Here is an 18,329-nt window from a genome sequence, read left to right as displayed (position 1 = left end):
CAGAGAAAAGGGAAAGAAGGGCGTTAATCAACATTAATTAATTTCGACGTAATAAAGCATGCATTACGTCGTGTAAATGATTAATGACAACAGAAGAGCGGCGTAATGTGGAAATCACTGAAAAATTTACTGAAAATTAACCAAGACAATTGAGATGCTTTTTTAATCTTTTTTCATTTTTTTTTTTACGTATTCGTAGTAAGCGAACTAGCACGCTGCTGCTGTTTCGAGACTTCGAAAACGCGTAATTAAAATCTGTACATGCCTACGTATATAAGTAGTGTTAACTCTGTCGTTATATCGATGATAATCCTCGTTACTTGTATGTCGCTATATCTTTGCGATAATAGTAGCGATACAGCGATTATTACAGATAATAAGAAAATAATGATTAATAGTAAATTGAAATTATTATATTAGCGATCATTACTTCTTAATATCAGAGAGATCTAAGTAAGACAGTGGTAGTTTAATATCACAATAAGACTACTCAGGCCTCGTTTAACTGGGGCACGCTTCATGTATTTTAATGTTACTCCTCGCCTTGACGCTTCGTTATTAATCGCGCGACCCTGCGTTGACGACACGGGTCTCGAACAACTCAGGTCTTCTCGGTGCGACCGTAATTCGATGGTAATCCTCGACGTAACGCTGCAAAGTCGGGCGTATAGTTGTTTGACTATAATGTGCTTCGCCTTAAACTCCTTCTCGCTTTTCTATCTCCTACACATCGTTGCCACTTGCACTGTATCGCGCCGCTTGCACTCGCGTAGTTATCTAAAATACCGATGCTGCTATACAATATACTTTCCACCCGCTTGGGCTTCCCTTTCTGTCGTCGCAACTGAACGACGAATCGTTTTTTTTACGATTAATCGACCGTAAGACAGACTACGCTCTATACAAACTTTCAATTGTAATTCTTTTTACATGTATGGCTGAAATTACGTCATCTTTTAATATATCGTGAGTTTCGAATAAGCGCAAGATAAACGCTCAAGAAAAATTGGTACGATGGTCCATGTCGAAATGTAGTTGGTATACGCTATTAATACTAATCTTCTCATTAGGCAGCAAGTCTACGTTTCGCGAATAACTACGATAATGCGCGCGCGCGCGAATTTGTTACGATTACCTGAGTGACAGACATTGGATTGCCAGAGTCCCCGAGAGCACGCAAATCGATCACCCGATCGCTATATTGTTCGCTATGTTCGTGCGCGCTCTTCTCCCGTCGTCAGATCGTCATTTTGGCCTCATAGCTCGATACATGCCGAGACTAGCGACTCTGTGCTTAACTAGCCGTTTGGCATCGAGAAACGGTAACGTCGGACCGGCCAGCCAGTTCTACACGCGCCTTTCGTTCAAATGCACCTACTCGCATTGTCAAGTGAATATACATCTACGTACACTTTTCGTAGCGGTGCAAAGAGCCTGCTTGTTGATCACGTCGGTACGCGTGGTAGCACGTTTAGAAGTGGCTGGCGCAAACCCGACTTCACAATATCGGCGGCAAGAACGTGCCTGAGTCGTCGAGATTCGGATCTAAGCTCGCGACGATGTCACCAGTTGATGCGTGTCTCGACGTCGCTGTCTGCGTATTGCTAGCCAGGGCGTGACTGCTCGCGCTGCCGTTTAGCTTGCTCTTCACCATCAGACCGCCGCCGTTGTCGGTGCCGTCTGTGCCTGTAGAGACCTTCTGCACGTACTTACGGCCTTTATAAAACCGGTACATCGTGTACGGCGGGTCCTCCATCGTCGTCGCCCGCTGCCGCGGCGCGCTCACGGTCACGCTCACCGTCTGCGGAGCGTGCGAGGATTCCCGTGGCGTCTCAACGCTCGTCGTCGTCGTGTTCGCGCTCGCGTTCACTGTCGACGAGGCTATCGCCGATGTGGAGGAGCTCACGTGCGAAGACGACGACGAAGTCAGCCACTCGTGACGCATCGCCTCGTCGGGGGTCATACGCTTCTTTGGATCCCACCTGTTAGTTTTAAGTGTTTGTTTAGTTTGCAACTCCCGATTAGAAAGTAAACTTCGTAAGATTCAGAATAAAATAACTTAGTAATTTCCATAAAGCAATTTGTCAACTGGCAACTTTAGACTTTCAAGGATCCCATAATGGCGAGGTTGATTTTGCCGACGTTTCGCATAACGGAATTTTCAAGTAATAAATCTACACGAGGATACGCATTGTGAAGAACTTACTCGAGGCATCTGCTGACAAAGTTTACGAAGAGCATGTCGGAACATCGAAGCGCTAGCGAGAGGTTCTTGCTGCCTGCCCACCTCTTCTTGCCCTTGCTGTTTGTCACGCATCGTGGACTTCCCTTCTGATCTGCAATTATTTTAAACCCGGTTCTTTGAATATTACCGTGCGCGGCACAAGTACTTTTATCTTCAGTAAGGGGGAAACGCATAACCTCTGCCTCCGGTTTCTACTACTCGTGGATATTAATAGCTTACCGAAGAAGAGCCTGCGACGAGTGGCGTGATTGATAATGTGTTCCGGCGGCAGACCAAGAACTTCCATAATACAGGCGAGCTGCTCTATCTCGTCTTCTCCGGGAAACAGCGGATACCCCGTGTACAACTCGGCCAAGATGCAGCCCAGGCTCCACATATCGATCGGCGTGCCGTAGGGAAGGCCGAGAATCACTTCCGGACTCCTGTAAAACCTCGACTGTATATACGTGTAAACGCGTTGATGACTATAACACGACGAGCCGAAATCGATGACTTTGATCGAGCTGCTCCCACGCTGCTTCAGCAGCACGTTTTCCTGCAACGGTAACAACAATGCGCATTAGATATGGCACTCGGAATTAAACTTAAATAAAACATAGCCCACCGGCGCTCTCGTTGGCGTTACATACCGGTTTCAAGTCGCAGTGAATAATGTTCTCTCGGTACAACAATCTCAGGCAGCTAATTAACGAATTGGCGAAACGGCGAATTAGGCTCAGGCTGAATCCTTGATAATTATTCTTTTTGATTAACTCGTACAGGTTCAAGCTGCAAAAAAATATAAAAAAAACATTGCTTGCTCGTTCAATAAAATCTCGTGGGTTGAGAGAGAGGTCCCTCTTATCTCGATCGCTCACCTCATTAATTCGAAACTGATGCACAGGTGATTCCTGAAGTAAAAATATTCTAGCATGTGTATCACATTGTGTTGAGAGTTCGCCTCCAAGTCCTTCTTTCTGAGGTGCTCCAAGATTCTCACCTCGATGAGAGCCTGATGGTGGAATCTCTTCTTGTTCCTGCGGGGACAGTGAAAGCCGTGTTTTTAAACGAAGAAACGACGCGGAAAAAGCGGACGCGTTCGCAAAAGTGCCGGATGTATCGGGGCATTATCCATTACGGACGCGTCGCCTTTTTCTTCGGTATCACCGCTCGCGATCTGAGTCATCCGCGAGATGAGTGTACTTCCGCGTACCTGATTATCTTGATGGCGATGTGCTGTCCCGTCTTGTGATCCAGCGCTCGGATCACTTGGCCGAAGCTCCCTTTACCGATCACCTCCAGGATCTCGTATCTGAAAGCACGCAAAATACGTACAATCTACACGCGCGCGACATAGAAGCAGGAGAGAAAGAAAGAGAACGTTTAGGAGAGACGTCAGTCCCGTTTGTCGTCGCGACGTATCTCCTTCGCGTGTCGGAAAAATTCATCGAGCATTTTTATTGCCGTTGCGCGATTTATTGCGAGTACCCCACGTGCGTCTGGGCACGGCACGCACGCAGCTCGCAATTTCTCCTCGCAAGAGCAACGACGCATGGAATGCACGCAAGATTCCATTGCTGCGCGATTTCCAGGTGCGCTTGGCGCAACAAACATCATGCGCGAGCGGATAATAATTAAGAGAGAAGAGGGAAAGTTGTGCCGAGGTTCGGCCGGGCTTACCTGTATGATATGTGATCGTGGAGGACCTTATTGTAACTGCCGTTCTCGTCGTCGTAGCCGCCGTTCTGCGAGGAGACCTCTTCGCCGTGGATTTTGTGGGCCGACAGACCCAGGTACCAGATCTCCGAGTACTTCTCGATCTCGGCGCGCTCGAATTCTGTTAGTCTGGAGCCATAAAATTTCACCGCTTCCTGAGGCGTCATGGGCAGTCTTGCGGCTATTTTTTTTTCCAAGGTAAAAATAACAAAAAAAATACATGAATTACATAAATCTCGAGCGGCTCGTAAGCCTTTTTTTTTTTTTTTTTTTTTTTTACTACAGTATCTTTGCAACGGTAAAGTCTACGCGTCTCGCCTGATTAATCTCGAGTATAGAGAGCTCTCAGTTTTTATTAAACCGTGTAAAGCTACGTATTTATTCGTTTGCGAAGTACGAACCAAGAACCGTCTTTTCGAGGAGCGATTAATAATATCTCTCGTACGTGCCGTAATCCTATTTGCCCGCAATTCAGCGTCGGCTTAACAGCATGCTCCGTACCACGCTTGAGTGTGCGTATCCGGCGTTTTAAATACGCAATTCGGCCGACGATACATTAAACGATAGCGCGGTACGGCACGCACCGTTTCGCTGAGTGTCGCGGCCGTATAAGGCATCGCGAATCTCGCGTAATCACGAAGATTCTCACGTACCATATACTTCGGGAGAAGCAGCGCTGATCGGTTCGTGGAGTGGCATATTGTGGATGTTGTTGCTCGTGCTGTTCGAATTGTTGGCATTATTGTTATCGGTCTTGTCCACTCGCGTCGGCTTGCTGTTGAAGAAAGACGGCAACTTCTGAAACAAATAAAGCAACTATTTTTACAAAACGGTTCAACAGACTCGCGACACTAATGCCGAAATAAAAAGCCGTAGCTCGCAGATTTATTTGCCCACGCGGGAATCACTATTTCGGTGCAAAACACGTCGAAATATAAGATCGATCGAGCCACCTACCGCTCGGCAAAGTTAAGTGAAATTTTTCCGAGGGAGAATTTTTGATTCTACGAAGGAGTCGCGTTCGATTAATTTTCACCGAAAGTCCTCCGAGGTGAAAAGAAAGTTGGGGGCCTTTTGAGGGAATTTCTCACCGTGCTGCATCGATACGTCAAACCCTCCGAAGTACCTTCCGTTGTATCGCGCCGTTTCTCCGGCGCAATTTTATCGACGCGAAGGAATAACACCGTAATTACCCCGCGCTCGCGTTTCGCGCTAAAATTGGCTTGGGTCCCTTCCGCGCCGGCTTTTCTTCGCGTCGTGAAAGTGGCGCGGTGGTATGATCTCTTAAAGAAAGTGGCACGCGCAGCGAATGCGCGTACGTGTCTTCGTGTGCGTGTGCGTGTGCGCGGCGACCCCCGATTTAACAAGTTTAATGACACCGTGATGCGACCCGGGCAATTATTTCCTCGCCGCCGCGAGAGAGCCGGTTGAAACGTTTCGTCGACGGAGCCCGACCCGACGCCTTTCCGTACGTCCAACAGCCAACCAAGGGCAGTCACCGGTCGTGAATGCCCCAGGAATGACAATCAGGCCTGTCGTTGTTCCCAAGCGTTTCGCGCGAGGTGGGTTTCTAGTCGCTCGTTAATTTCCCTCGCACGTCTTTCCGCGGATGTTAAATATTTATAGTCGAACGCCGGCAATCGATTTCGGGTATCGCTGCCAAGTCCGGTTGCCCGGCACCGGGAAGTGTATATTTACGGATAAATATCCTGACATAAGGTCCGCGGAACGTGCTTAATAGCGCGGCGATAAATTATCGCGGACAACGTATGGCCGTAGGTCAAACACCTCCTGAATCTACCGTTTTCTAGGGAATCGTACGAACGCGTCTCGCGCTTTCTTTCTTCGAAGCCCGTTTTACCTCGCGTGGCAAACCACACCGAGGGGGAAAAAAAAACAACGGATTTTCGTTCACTTGACGATTTACTCGCAAGATGCTGAAGTCGCGCGAATGAGAATACGTTTATTTTCGGCTTCCACGTATCTCGGAGGTAGACACGAGGTGGACAACCACGCTCACCTCGCTCTAGATGTGGCGCTGTTAACAGTATTTACGCGTGACGTTATGGGAAAGTATCGAAGTAACGAATGCACACCTCGCATGAATATTCAACAGCCTCGCCGTATCGCTCCGGGTGTTACCCGACGTTTACCTTCGACGTTGCGGCACCGTGAACGGCAAGGATTTTCCGCGCGCAAAGTACTCATCTCGCGATGTACCGAGATACGAGAGCCGAGGAGGTTTCCTTCCCGAGGCGCTCGTATCTCAATTAATGTTGATCACTTCGAATAGATCCCTTTTCGCGCGGGCGTTTGATCTACGAAGAAGCGCGAGCGGTGACAAAGAGCGACGCGATTCGGCGCCAACTGATCAGGCCTGGCCGGCAATTAAGGTCAGGCGAATGTTGGCATAAATTCCTATTAAAGGGTCGCGCGCCGGGACGGTCCTCGTCGCTCTTCTAGTTCTACATCACTTCGCGGTTACGCAATCCCGTTCGCGGGAGAGAACGCCTCGGCCGTCGGCCGATTCTATTCAGCCGCAGCTTTTGATCGATCGGCAAGATTTTCGCGAGCGCGTTTCAGAATACCCGGCTTCGAGATTAATTTTGCATGCGGCAAAATTTCCTGACTTTCCAATTGAAACTCGAGTCCGAGGAGCAGATTGCTCTCTCGCTCCGACCTGGTGTAATGAAAAATTATTATCGTCCGCTACACCGCTCGGACGGCGGATGCGTTTCGCGAGGGGGACGGTGGGGCCCGGCATAAATAAAAAAAAAAAAAAGTCGCGAGTGAATAACCGTCCAGAGGCCGCTCATATAAATTGTAATCTTACGTCCGCCTCGCCCGCTCCTAACCAATCTCTCGCGCTCTTCTCTCTTCCCTTCTCGCCCCTCATCTCCCGATGTGCCTGATCGATCGCAGCCTCTTGCACTCTCTCGTGCCTCCCTCTCTTCCTCGGTCGACCTACGGAGGCTGCTCGCCGCCAAGTTGCGACGCGACAGACCGAGGCGTGCTCGAGGCACGCATAAATAACACGCGAGATGAATCCACCGCTCGCCGGGCTCGCCGCGACCCTCGAAAATCCGCCGAAGAGATGAGAGAGGACCGAACGACCCCCGGGGACAACCTCCAGCGCGGTAACGAGGCGTTGCTCCGAAAAATAAGTCATCGCGGAAGAGCCTCGAAATTTTCAGAAGCCGCGCGCGGGCGAACGAGGGAGAAATTTCATCAAGGACGCACGAAGCGATTGCAAACGTTGGCTAGGCAAACCGTCGCGCTGTCCGGCGATCGCGCGGATAGATAGGCATGCACAATGACTCCCCGGTGTATCCCAGTTATGTTATGCGGTTTACCTTGTGACATCTCCTAGTCGCGGCCGCCTTTCTAATGCCGCGAGCGCGCGCGCCAACGCAGCTGGCCCGCCGCCGCGCGCCGATTACGTACCGCAGCAGCCGCGGTGGACCAAGTATCCTACGCATACTCTGATACGTGGGACTCGGGGCGGCACGTGGGCGACTCGATATCTCGGAAGCGCGACGCTGAGTGGAAACGTCACCACGTACGCAAGGGAGGAGCTCATTAACCCGCGATCGGTGCTCCGTTACGACGCGAGTGCTCCTCGAGAACGACTTAAATGGACGGCGGACGCGAAGCAGGCGCATTTTCACCGCGTGTGTAACGCTAATTGCCGCCGTATCGTATCGCCTATACGCTCGCACTTTTCCCTCCCGAGCATCGCGCGTTTCTTAGATTCCTCTCCGCGCGGCGTTACGCGCGAACGAGCGGACCGTTCGCGGAAGAGAGGCCTCGGCGGTCGAGCCCGAGGAACACGAACCCGGCGAGCCTCTTCGATTAATGCCTGGGCAAGGACCCAGCGGGACGTACGCGATGCACCTTGCGTATATGTACACAGCGGTGGATTGGATAAACAGGAATATCTCGTGCGGAAGCCGCTAGATACGCGTATCAGCATATATCACCCGCCCACGAGAGACGCGCGTTCGTAAAAGCCAGCGCGCAGCTGCGTCTTGTTTAATTCGGTAAACACGCAAATATTCGCGACGGAATTACGATTCAAAATCACTTGCGCGAAGATAACGGCGCGAATTGATGTTCCGCGCGGCCCCCGGCCACGGCAAACGCAAACATAAAACGAGTCTTTTCGCCATCGCTATTGCGAAAGGGGTCGCGGAGCGCGCGTGGCTCAAATAAAACCGCACAGCTTGCGATTGTCGTGAATGCGGCTCATTAAAACTTCCGGGTCAGCGAATCATTTCGGGTGGCCACGTGCGAAATGAAATTCCCGGCCAGCAGACCGGTCATTCGCAATTCCTCGAGCGGCAAATTGTCAATTAATCCTAATTATGCGAAATTAAGACAGCCCCACCACCGAACGAGTCGACGCAAACGATGCCATTTCATAGTCGAAAACGCCACCGCGATTCTGCCTCCTCGCTTCATACAATTTAATGACTTAGTCATAATTAACGTTCGATAATTCCAGTTACGTTATTTATTCGTGAGCTTCTCAGTCAGAAGTTAAATCAATTGATACTTGTAAATCTATTTCGATTTACATAATGCACGTATCTCGCGCGCATCGCGGCGCAAGTGCAGCTTCGATTCCTAATTAAAACTAATCGACGCGCGGAGAAGAAGGAAAATGGAAATAGGCAAACATTTCGACGGATGAAAGCTTCGCGAAGTAATTACTTTAGATCCATTCTATTTCATGTCAAACGAAGATTTCTTTGATGCTACCGCTATTGAGATTACCTGCCTGCGAGCGAGCTGTTCGAGTTACTTTTCCATAAACTAGAAAGTGTTTTTGTTACAGAGATGTGTACGCGATCTCTTGTTAATCGGGAAAGTGAAACTGCCTGCCAGGAAGCGTGATAAATCACCGGTTAATGCGTGCGTTAACGACTTAATTTCACCGCGGCTATTATTAGGATCCGAAATACACGTGAATCCTCGCGGGGATTTGGCGATTATTTGAACAGATGCGACTCGTAGCCCTATGATTTGGCACGGCATCAATTTGCGACTCTCGTCGATTCCACTGCTCTCGCAGAGAATCTCGGCACACTTCGTCGGGACGCTATTAGACGAATATAAAATCGAGGCGCGCCAGTGTTATTTAGACGTTCTAGAATTTAGACCGAGCCGGGTCGGGTCCACTTAAATCATCAAAGCGAATTCCGCGTTCGACGTTCCCCGGTTCAGAAAATATTCGCAATTAAATCGCAGTTATTAACAGCCGGCGAGTATTTATCGAGGAGAAAGTATTCGCGAGTAAATTCTCCAGTTGGAATAGCGCTTAAAGCCGATTTGTCGAATAAACATATGAAAACCTGAAACGGGAAATACGTTCTATATTTATCGTGCAAATTAATCCGCGCTGCGCGGGGAAAGATTGAAAGATCCTTTTAGCGGACCGAAGAGTTCCTTACGTACGACCGAACTGGACTCTGACGTGCTCGAGCGATCCTTGAACTTACCGTTAGTATTTTAATTACGAGATCCGTCACGCGTTATTTCTAATGCGCCTGTAATACGCCGACCTCCCCCCTATCTCGGTGTAATTACCGATTTACCCGGAGGATTTACAAGCACCGTCTTACCGTTGCCGGTTCTGTTAAAATGCAATAATGAGTTTAAAAAGCCGCTCGATATCCTCCCGATGAAAAGGTCAGATATGCGAACTCCTGAAAAACATTATCTCCGACCGCCTCCCCGATCGCTATCTACGCGTGTAACTTGTTGCTTTCGTTTCGCTTAAATCAGAGATAAGATTAAATCGCTAATCAGCCTTCCCCTCGACTCGCGCCGATCGCACGGGAGAAGCTCGACGCTGCAAAGCGTGCCGGTCGTATCAGCGAAAGCGAACGATATCGCCCCCTCGCACTTTCCGGTTTTTTCCCCACCACGGGTTTCTCTCTTTCGCTCGCGCGGAGCCCGGCCTAGAAGCGTAGCGAGGAAGACACCGAATGACATCCTCCAACGCTATCATTGACACACTTGCCAAACCGACCCCGCAGCTAACGTGGCCGTCGTCGCGGATTCGCTTCGGTCGTCCCGATCGAAAGTTACGGAACGGCACCTACGCGCACATCCTGGCCGAGATTACGTAAGTGACTTTGCACGCCGGCATCGCTTCCTTTTTCCGAACGGGCAAAAGGAGCGCAACCGGTATTTTCCTCTCGGCACTCGCCCCGGCGGATGTGCATTTCATAATTGCGTAACGGGGCCGGTGATAAAAAACGCGCGCACACGTAGGATGCGATCGACGGGGATCTCTCCCCGGAATGATTAGAGATCGCGCGCGTAATCGGCCGCTCGGACCGCTGATCGATCCGCCGGCATTAGCACGATGACGTCGAGGCCTTTAATAATAATCAACGACTCGTGAAACCAGAGCTCGAAGTGGCTTTGTAATTGGGCACTCCTCCGAGCCGTTCGAATTCGTAAGAAAACGTACAGTCGAGCACGCATGCACAAGTATACGCCATTCGTTGCATAACGCTTCTCGAGGATATCGCCGCGTTGCGATTCGACGGAATACGGCTTTCCGAGAAACTCTTTTTATCTCCCGCGTCAAATTATGAGCGGGTTATTTATATGCGAGAGCGCGCGTTTGTCACGACCGCTCGATAAAACCTGAATTATCGCGAATATTGTACTTTGAAATGTTATTATTAATTTTAATTTTTCTTTTGATGTTACAATCGCCTGCTGTATCGTAAACTCCGCCGCTGCGCACTGTTCGGAGAGTCGCATGGTTTTTTTTTACAATATTAAGAACGAACGTTAGCGCTCCTTTTTTTTAAAATATGTAATAAATAAGATTAATTTTATTTTTTCAATGAATGTGAGGTTTCACCCGTCAGGGATAGCAAATTTGTAAAAAAAAAAAAAAATAAAATAATTATAACTGTCCTGCAATAACGCAATAAAAGAAACAATCGTTTTTTCCGCGGTGCATTAGTAAAGCACGCTATTGACATGCGCATATGGCAGGTACTGTTAATTGCGGGCGTTGCGTTGATTTGCACACATTTACGAGGCAAACGACACCCACGTTTCAATCGCGGACGGGATCACGTTCTGATAAACGCGATATTGTGCAAATTCCTCTAACCGAAATTCACGCTTTCGCCCGCAGATAAACAGAATTTGATTTATTCATGTAAAACACGCGAACGCACCCGAGATCGGCGTAAATCGGAACAAAAGCTTCGCGCTAGGCGGAACAGACGACGGGAGAAAGAGATCCTCGTCGAGAGGCGCGGAAAACGCGGCCACGGCGCCAATATTTACGTGGCCTATAAACTTATTTGTACGCTGTTTTATCATTTTAAACGATTCTGGCCGGGCGAGATCGGCAATTTCGCGTTCACGGATGAAGACCGGCAATTTCTCCGAGAGGAATAACAATGCCGTCGAGGGAGATGAGGTCGGCGGACTTGATAGCGTCGCCGATCAGCGTCGTGCTTCTCTTTCTCTCTCTCTTTCTTTTTCTCTTTCTAATAGGACTGAAACTGACCTCAAAATAAAACCTGCTAGAAAACACCGCGGGACTCGCGAGGAGGCTTCGCTACTTTTTACGCGCGCTCACGGCGCTCGTTTCGAATAAATAAACTGGTTTCGGAGTTCCGGCTCTCCCCGTCCTTTTTCGTTCAACTTAGCGGACGCGCGGGCTGAAAAATCACGCGAAACGAGACGAGACGGGACGGGAGCACCTTAATAAGGCAGCGAAACCTTTTTACACGTATATGGCAATGATTAGACTGAGCGGGCGTTCCCTTTTCTTCTCCGCGTTAATCGGCAAGTGTCCCACCTCGGGCATCTATAAATGATTTACGAAGAATGCCTCCTTCCGACTAACTAGCCGTCGGAACCAGTTTGAGAGAGATAAAATTTTAATGTCAGATTAGAGACGGCGGGTATCCCCATTTCTCCGCGCGTCCCACTTTTATCCGATTGATGATTAAGCGAACGATTGACCCGTGAGGAACAACGGGCTCCTTCGATCGCGGCGCGTTCGCGGAATCGCGAGGTGGTTTTTATTACAATTTCCCTCCCGCTCCCTCGCCAGCGCATCCCGCGGACAATGGAAACTGGAAAGACAATCGAACGGTCAAGCCCGTGGAAACCTTTCATCGCTTAACAACTTCTGGTGTATTGAAATTCAATCGCATGCCGCACCGCGAAGGGGACACCTTTGTCGCTCGCGACGTAGGCCGTGGCAAACACAATTTCCGCCTTCGAGCATAGATTCGACCGTGCCACCGTTCCTCGATCGTCGTCTTCGACGGTACAACCGACCGGTCGGGAAGCAATTATTTCGCCGGGATTTATCACCTGTCGTACTCCACGTGTTCGCGCCGCGAGGAGATCGCATTTCGAGCGCGTCGCGAATTCCTCGCACGGCGAATCTCTTACTCGCGACTAGAAAGAAAATACCTGAGCTATTATAAAAACAAGATAAGATCCTTTCTCTTCCGAAAGTTTCAGCGTTAATTAAAATTGTAATGACAAAGTCGATAATTAATGCTGCTGTATTATAATTAACGACATACACGAGCGCGGTAGAAAACCAGAAGAATTTTTCCTGAAATTAGTATTCGTCGTTTTTTTTCTTTCTTTTTTTTTACGAGAAACTTGGGCGGATGTTGCCGGATGTGGATTACGAACTCGCGAAGGAAAAGTCGCACACGGCCTTCTTGTACACGTGAAGCGCGTCACGTGTTTGGGGCACACACGTGTGACGCGATCGCGGGATTCAATGGAGCTGTCGTCCGTTGCAGCTAACACGCGTAACGTGCGTGTGAGTGCACACGCACGAGAATATCGGCTGCCCAAACAAGCTTTCTCCGTCACCGGAGAGGCTCCCTTTAGAATCCCTCAAAGTCTTACGAGCGTGCGGTTTACGCGAGATCGAGTGAACGCAGCTGCGAGAAATGAAGCCGGCCGAGGAACGAACCGAAAAGTTTCATAAACGATTCACGCTCGAAATTTCAACCGCGGAAAAAAATAAAGAAAAAAAAAACCAACAAAAAAAAAAAAAAGAAACGAGAAGAGAGAAACGAGCCGTCATTCTTTTCCTCCGCCGACACCTCTCGAACATACGCCGGCGCACCTGCAATTTACGACCTTAATGCTTTCCGAGGCCTGCGCGGAGGCTCTTCCTTAGGAAATTGTTTATTGTGCTGGCAAGCAGCTGGGGAACGTTTATTGGATAAAGATTCTTATGCAAATATTCAATTTACATCTTCGCGCCGCGAGCCATTATCGGGAAGTGGTTTCCTCGGCGTGACTACTGTATTACAATGGTAATTGCCGCGAAGAACACATCGGCGACCGATTACTTTCCTCGATTAATCGCGCGAGCCGGCTGATACTTTATTACTCGTGGTTAATTACTTGAATTTAATCTCGACGGCGGATCGCGATAATTATCCACAAGGCTTCGCCTCGAACGATCGCTTAATACGATAAAACATTAGCATGGCGTTTAGTTCGGTGCCCACGCCGGCTAAGTCCACCCGACCAAAGGCGAAAAGTCGACTTACGGCAGCGGGATGATACATTTACGTAACGATTACAAACAATGACTCGCCCATGCAAGAAATATAGAGCCAAGGCTGGTCGCCTTGACACACAGCGGAACACGCTCAACCTCAGAAAACCGGAAAACGCTAATCGCCCGGCGTCGGCCGATGCGTTTTGCAACGGCACCTTGGAGTAACGCTAAAGCTGCAACCGCACCGCGACAATTTTTTCCATTAAATACAACAGTATACACCGGGTAACACAGGATCGTTGTCGCGAAAGCACGCTAACGGAGTAAGCAGCGAACACCTGACAGGAAAAAAAAAAAGAAAAAATTTCTTTTATTAGCTCCCTGGTCTGCATATTACGACCGCCGTTGCGGGATAAAGTTTTGTCTTTAAGAAGACAGCAGTCGGCTTAAAATAAATATCCGAGAGGATTAAAAATAATTTTTTTTTATCGCCCGATAAATATTATCTGCAACAGCTAACGAGCGTCTCGCGTCCTTCCTCACTTTCTAAACGCAAGATAATCTTTTTTTTTTTTCTTTTTTTCTTTTTAACATGCGCGCGTGAAAAATCATTGAAACGCGTTGTCCGAAGGAAATTTCGAATTCAAGGTGTCGCAAGTAAAATATAGACACACTTCCACGGCGCGCAGTCTACCCAACGTGCACCGCACGTGTCGTGCATTAGACGCGCGTAGTGCGTATAAAACGTTTACGACGGCGTATTTTTCCGCGAGCGTTCCGAATACCGGCGGCCAGCTGTTTAGCGATCTATACGCGACGCAGTGGATCGCATTTAAATGCTGTCGAACGGGTCGCGGAGGGATCCCGCAATTTTCTCGTGTGAGAATCGCGCGTTTACATCGATCGGCCGGCCTCAAGGAGAAGCATATCCAAGAAAGGAACACGTCGCGCGTCGAATATTGGCCTTCGAGATAAAACGGCTTGAAAGAATTGAGTATCCAGCGATGAATACTGCAAGGAGAAAATTGATCGGCCGCTTCGTCGAAGTTATCAATTAGTCATGCGTTCGATGGACCGCGAAATTCGTCGCGAAAATACACCTCGCGTGTAACAAGGCCGTAATATAAATTAATAAGCGCGTTTCCAAGTGTAACTAACGGGCACTCGAGAGCCCGTCACCGTCGCGCCGATTCATTAAAAGTTTCTCTCGTTACCGAGTTATTAATTGTAAACTCCGTATCGGTCGTGCGGCGGCGTCGTCAGCTTCGAAACGAAGTCGCGAATCATTTATTGCGATTCTTATCAGATAAGCATGGACCAAAATGAAAATTCTCGTCACGGCGAGCGGTAACGCGTTGCGGTATACGCGGGAGAAATTTGTTCTTAATTTTCTACGGCACAGGTCTATTCGAGACACAATTGCGACGTGAAAATTTATAACCGATTCGAGTAAATCTGATTACCAGGCGCGGATCGTCAGCGTCGCGCGCGTGCCTCATCTCTTTGAGAGAAGTCCTCGGGATTCCAAGTGCATTATCCACGATTGATGCACGAGCATCTCGTTAACATTCGCGCGCATACGCTGTCGCAGTCGTGCCGTATAACTCGGTGCTGGACACGCGAAGGAGTCGCGCCGCGTGTCGCATACGTTACGCACGATTTTACGGCGGAAGTCACGTGACAGCCGCTCGCACGGCCGACCGGAAGGGAGTCCGCCCGCCGCCGATCGACGAGAAGGGAACCGGAGGGGTCCACGGGGCTCCGTTACGTAAGAGAGACGGAGAAAACGCGCCGCCGCGTAACGGCGGCCCTGACTTATTATCAGCCTTTAACGATCGGGAATCGCCAGCGAATCGTCAGAACGGTTCCATTAACCCTCGGCGTGATCCCTTCGACGCTAACGGGACACGCGTGACCCGAACATTTCTTCGGTGCAAGATGGAACGATATTAATACCAACGGCCCGACGGCTACTTCTGGTTCCCGCCGCGTTTCTTCTCGCTCCGCGATACCGGGAACGATAACGCGGCTATCGCGCACGGAGTCCGCGATCGCGATAAGCGATAATTAAGGCTATAACCGAGAAGTTAATACTCTCTTTTTCTTTTTTTATTTGGGTAGGAGAATAAAGTTGTAATAATTTACTGATCAAGGTTTCCAACTGGTTCACGTGAGATCTACGACGGTCCGATAAATCAGATAAGTCGATTCCCGCAGAAGACAAAAGATTTTTTTTTTTTTTTTTTTAGTGAAACAGTACCTAATGTAATCGGTAGTAGAAAGTCCATCTGCAATTCGCGCGCGCGTTAGCGTGATCTCCGAGAGCGAGAAAAGAAATCGTATTCAGCGGTGTTTCTTCACGAGTTTCGACAGCGCTAACCAATTATTACGGCATACACGTGTTAAGATGCAAAATTAAAAACATTTAGACAAAGAATTATGAAGAAACTCTCCCGCGAGAAATGCCAAAGGAATCAGCAGTTAGAATTAAAATCGTGTAAAATTGTAAAAAAAAAAAAAAAAAAAATGGAATTAAAAATTATTTTTAATTAACAACGCGGAGCCACTTTGCTTTTATTTTCCAAAAGATCGGGCGTGGGTGCGCGAGGACTCGTCGAGCTCACTTCGGATTCGGCCTAGCTCACCGTGTTGGTGAACGGACCAGGTACACAAAGACAATTTTGCTGATATCCAAAACCGGTTATCTCGCCGCGCGTCCGCTCGGTCGCTACGACGACGACGCTACTGCTACAGTTCATCGTCCTTTTGTCGCCGCGGCCGACGCACACTCGCGAATGCCCTTGTCTCCGGCAAGCGTACGCGCGAATACGTGCCTCGCACTCACACGCCGACACGTCGATAACGCGAAGGCCCGGTAAACCCCCCCGGTGGTCTTATAATTGAACCGGCTAATGAATATTTATACCCCCGTTGACCGATTATACGGCCCGGCTGAAAGCGTGTTCGCGCATCGCGGTAACGCTCGCGCCGATCGTGGATCATTAGAAATTTAAACGTCGGGAATTAGCCGCGGCCCGTCCTCGTTACGGCCGGATTGGATTTCGTGGCTCGGAGCGACGGGCGAGAGAATAAGGCAATTACAAGCGCGGGCCGCCCGGTGTTTCGCGGGGAAAGGTATTATCCCAGCCGCCGCGCTCCGACAATCTTCGCTCCGCCGCGCGAATGTACACCCGCGATGGTTTCCCTCGGTCTCATTATCTCTTTGGAGACTCACGACGAGACCTCCCCTCGATCTCTAAGCGTGCACCCAAGCGCGACCCGCGGCCACGTCGATATATAAGCTCCGAAATCAATGAGGTGATAACGCGGGGCGCGATAGTGGGATTCTAGGTCGCGATCGATGCACAAAACCGGTATGTATTAATGTCGCTCTCCCGGGCCGGACAATTGCCGTTAATTGTGACTGCGGTGTACACGAGTTCTCATTATCATCGTCACCCACATACCGGCGCAGAGGTTGCGCGCGCGTTTACCAACGTCGAGCTTATAATCGTACAGATAAACGGATATCTCCATTAGCATAGTAGTAACCATCCGAGACCCACATATGCGCGGAGTCAAAGTGCGTATGGAGATAACGGTACATCGCGCACGTGCGCATCGGGGAGAAGAGACGCCTGGGCTGAGCTATGCGGTTTCCGCGTAGCCGGTGATGGAGATTCGACAAAGCAATCGGTACGCAGATAATCAGACTATCGCTCTCTGTGCAGCGCTAGCAAGCGCAAAGATATATCTTCATATCGAACGTGGTCCGGTTGCGTCTAGCGAAAAGTCTCGCGTTGACGCGTGCTCGATTCTTATAAAAGTCACATTCGCCGTGAGACATAAATCAGACATAAATAAGAAATACCGAGGAGAAGAATAATAAAATAATAATTTGAGATTTTAGAGAAAAATGTCACGTCGTCGAGTGCATTTTCCACCGCGGCAAATCGCTTCGTATAGAAAGCGAAGATATATTTCATGCCTCGCGGCAGCGTGACGCCCGCAAGTGAGTTGTAACGAACGCAGACGACGGCGCCGATTGTTTCGCGGTGGCACAAAGGCGTCGCATTGTCTTCCGTTTAGTGAGTACGATCGCGGCGGGGATAATTGTCAAACGAGGGAGAGAGGGAATCGCGTCTCAATTCCTGCCTGATTGCGAGTCTTGATATTTATCCGCCGTCGAGCCCTCCTGGCACGAGTGCGCGCCAAGTAAATTATAGGACGGAGATGAGAATATTGTATTAACAATAGGATATAAGTGTCACGTGCGTTACGCAACAACGGCGCGGTGAGAGAAGAGAACAGGCGAGTACAGTTTCTCTCGAGGAGCACACGACACCCAGGCTTGTCCCACTTGAAGTCGTATTTAACCGCACGACTGCAATTTCGTCAGCACTCGATAAAATTATTGCCTCGAAATGGATCTCTTTAGCGAGCGCGCGAGCTCCGCCGGCGAACAAACGCGCGGCGTAATAAGGACGACCCTCGGGGGTGCCGATATTAGTCGCGATTTCTCTCTTGCTCGCTCTCGGTTCTCGCACTCTAGTGGAGCAGGAAAGCGACTTCGCCCTGGAAGACAAACTGGCCTCGTGAGTTAAATGGAGAATCCCGCGACTCTCGCCCGCTAATTCCCGGCGTTGTATTACTTTCCCCTAGGATCGTTAACATCGCGGGGTAACCCGCACGTATTTATGCTATCGCGAAATCCGAGACACAATGCGAGACGATCGGGTTACGTGTGCGCCGCATCGTGCACGGTTGTGATTCTCGCTAAGGCCTCTTACGGTCGCATGACGTGCGCGCGTAAGGCGGCGCGTTAATGTAACAACAAGCAGCCACGCGGCATTGTCAACCTAC

At 49.5% G+C, this 18,329-nt stretch overlaps 1 protein-coding gene across 2 annotated transcripts in view; it reads right to left on the bottom strand.

The window, feature by feature from the left end:
* Nucleotides 1–155: 155 nt before the first annotated feature.
* LOC139109335 (probable serine/threonine-protein kinase dyrk2) overlaps nt 156–18,329 on the bottom strand; it is a 132,733-nt gene continuing 114,559 nt past the window's right edge. For both annotated transcript variants that reach the window (XM_070668312.1, XM_070668311.1), the window contains 8 exons: nt 4,594–4,738; nt 3,905–4,121; nt 3,438–3,536; nt 3,103–3,261; nt 2,875–3,013; nt 2,465–2,780; nt 2,207–2,336; nt 156–1,982 (listed from right to left, as the gene is read on the bottom strand). In XM_070668312.1, the coding sequence (XP_070524413.1) occupies nt 1,499–1,982; nt 2,207–2,336; nt 2,465–2,780; nt 2,875–3,013; nt 3,103–3,261; nt 3,438–3,536; nt 3,905–4,121; nt 4,594–4,738 (1,689 nt within the window). In that variant the 3' untranslated portion in view covers nt 156–1,498. The remainder of the gene's footprint in view (nt 1,983–2,206; nt 2,337–2,464; nt 2,781–2,874; nt 3,014–3,102; nt 3,262–3,437; nt 3,537–3,904; nt 4,122–4,593; nt 4,739–18,329) is intronic.

Source organism: Cardiocondyla obscurior, linkage group LG17, assembly GCF_019399895.1.
Source record: "Cardiocondyla obscurior isolate alpha-2009 linkage group LG17, Cobs3.1, whole genome shotgun sequence".
In the NCBI taxonomy this organism is placed as follows: domain Eukaryota; kingdom Metazoa; phylum Arthropoda; class Insecta; order Hymenoptera; family Formicidae; genus Cardiocondyla; species Cardiocondyla obscurior.
The sequence above is the reverse complement of the archived record's forward strand: the minus strand, read 5'-3'. Positions and strand labels throughout refer to the sequence as shown.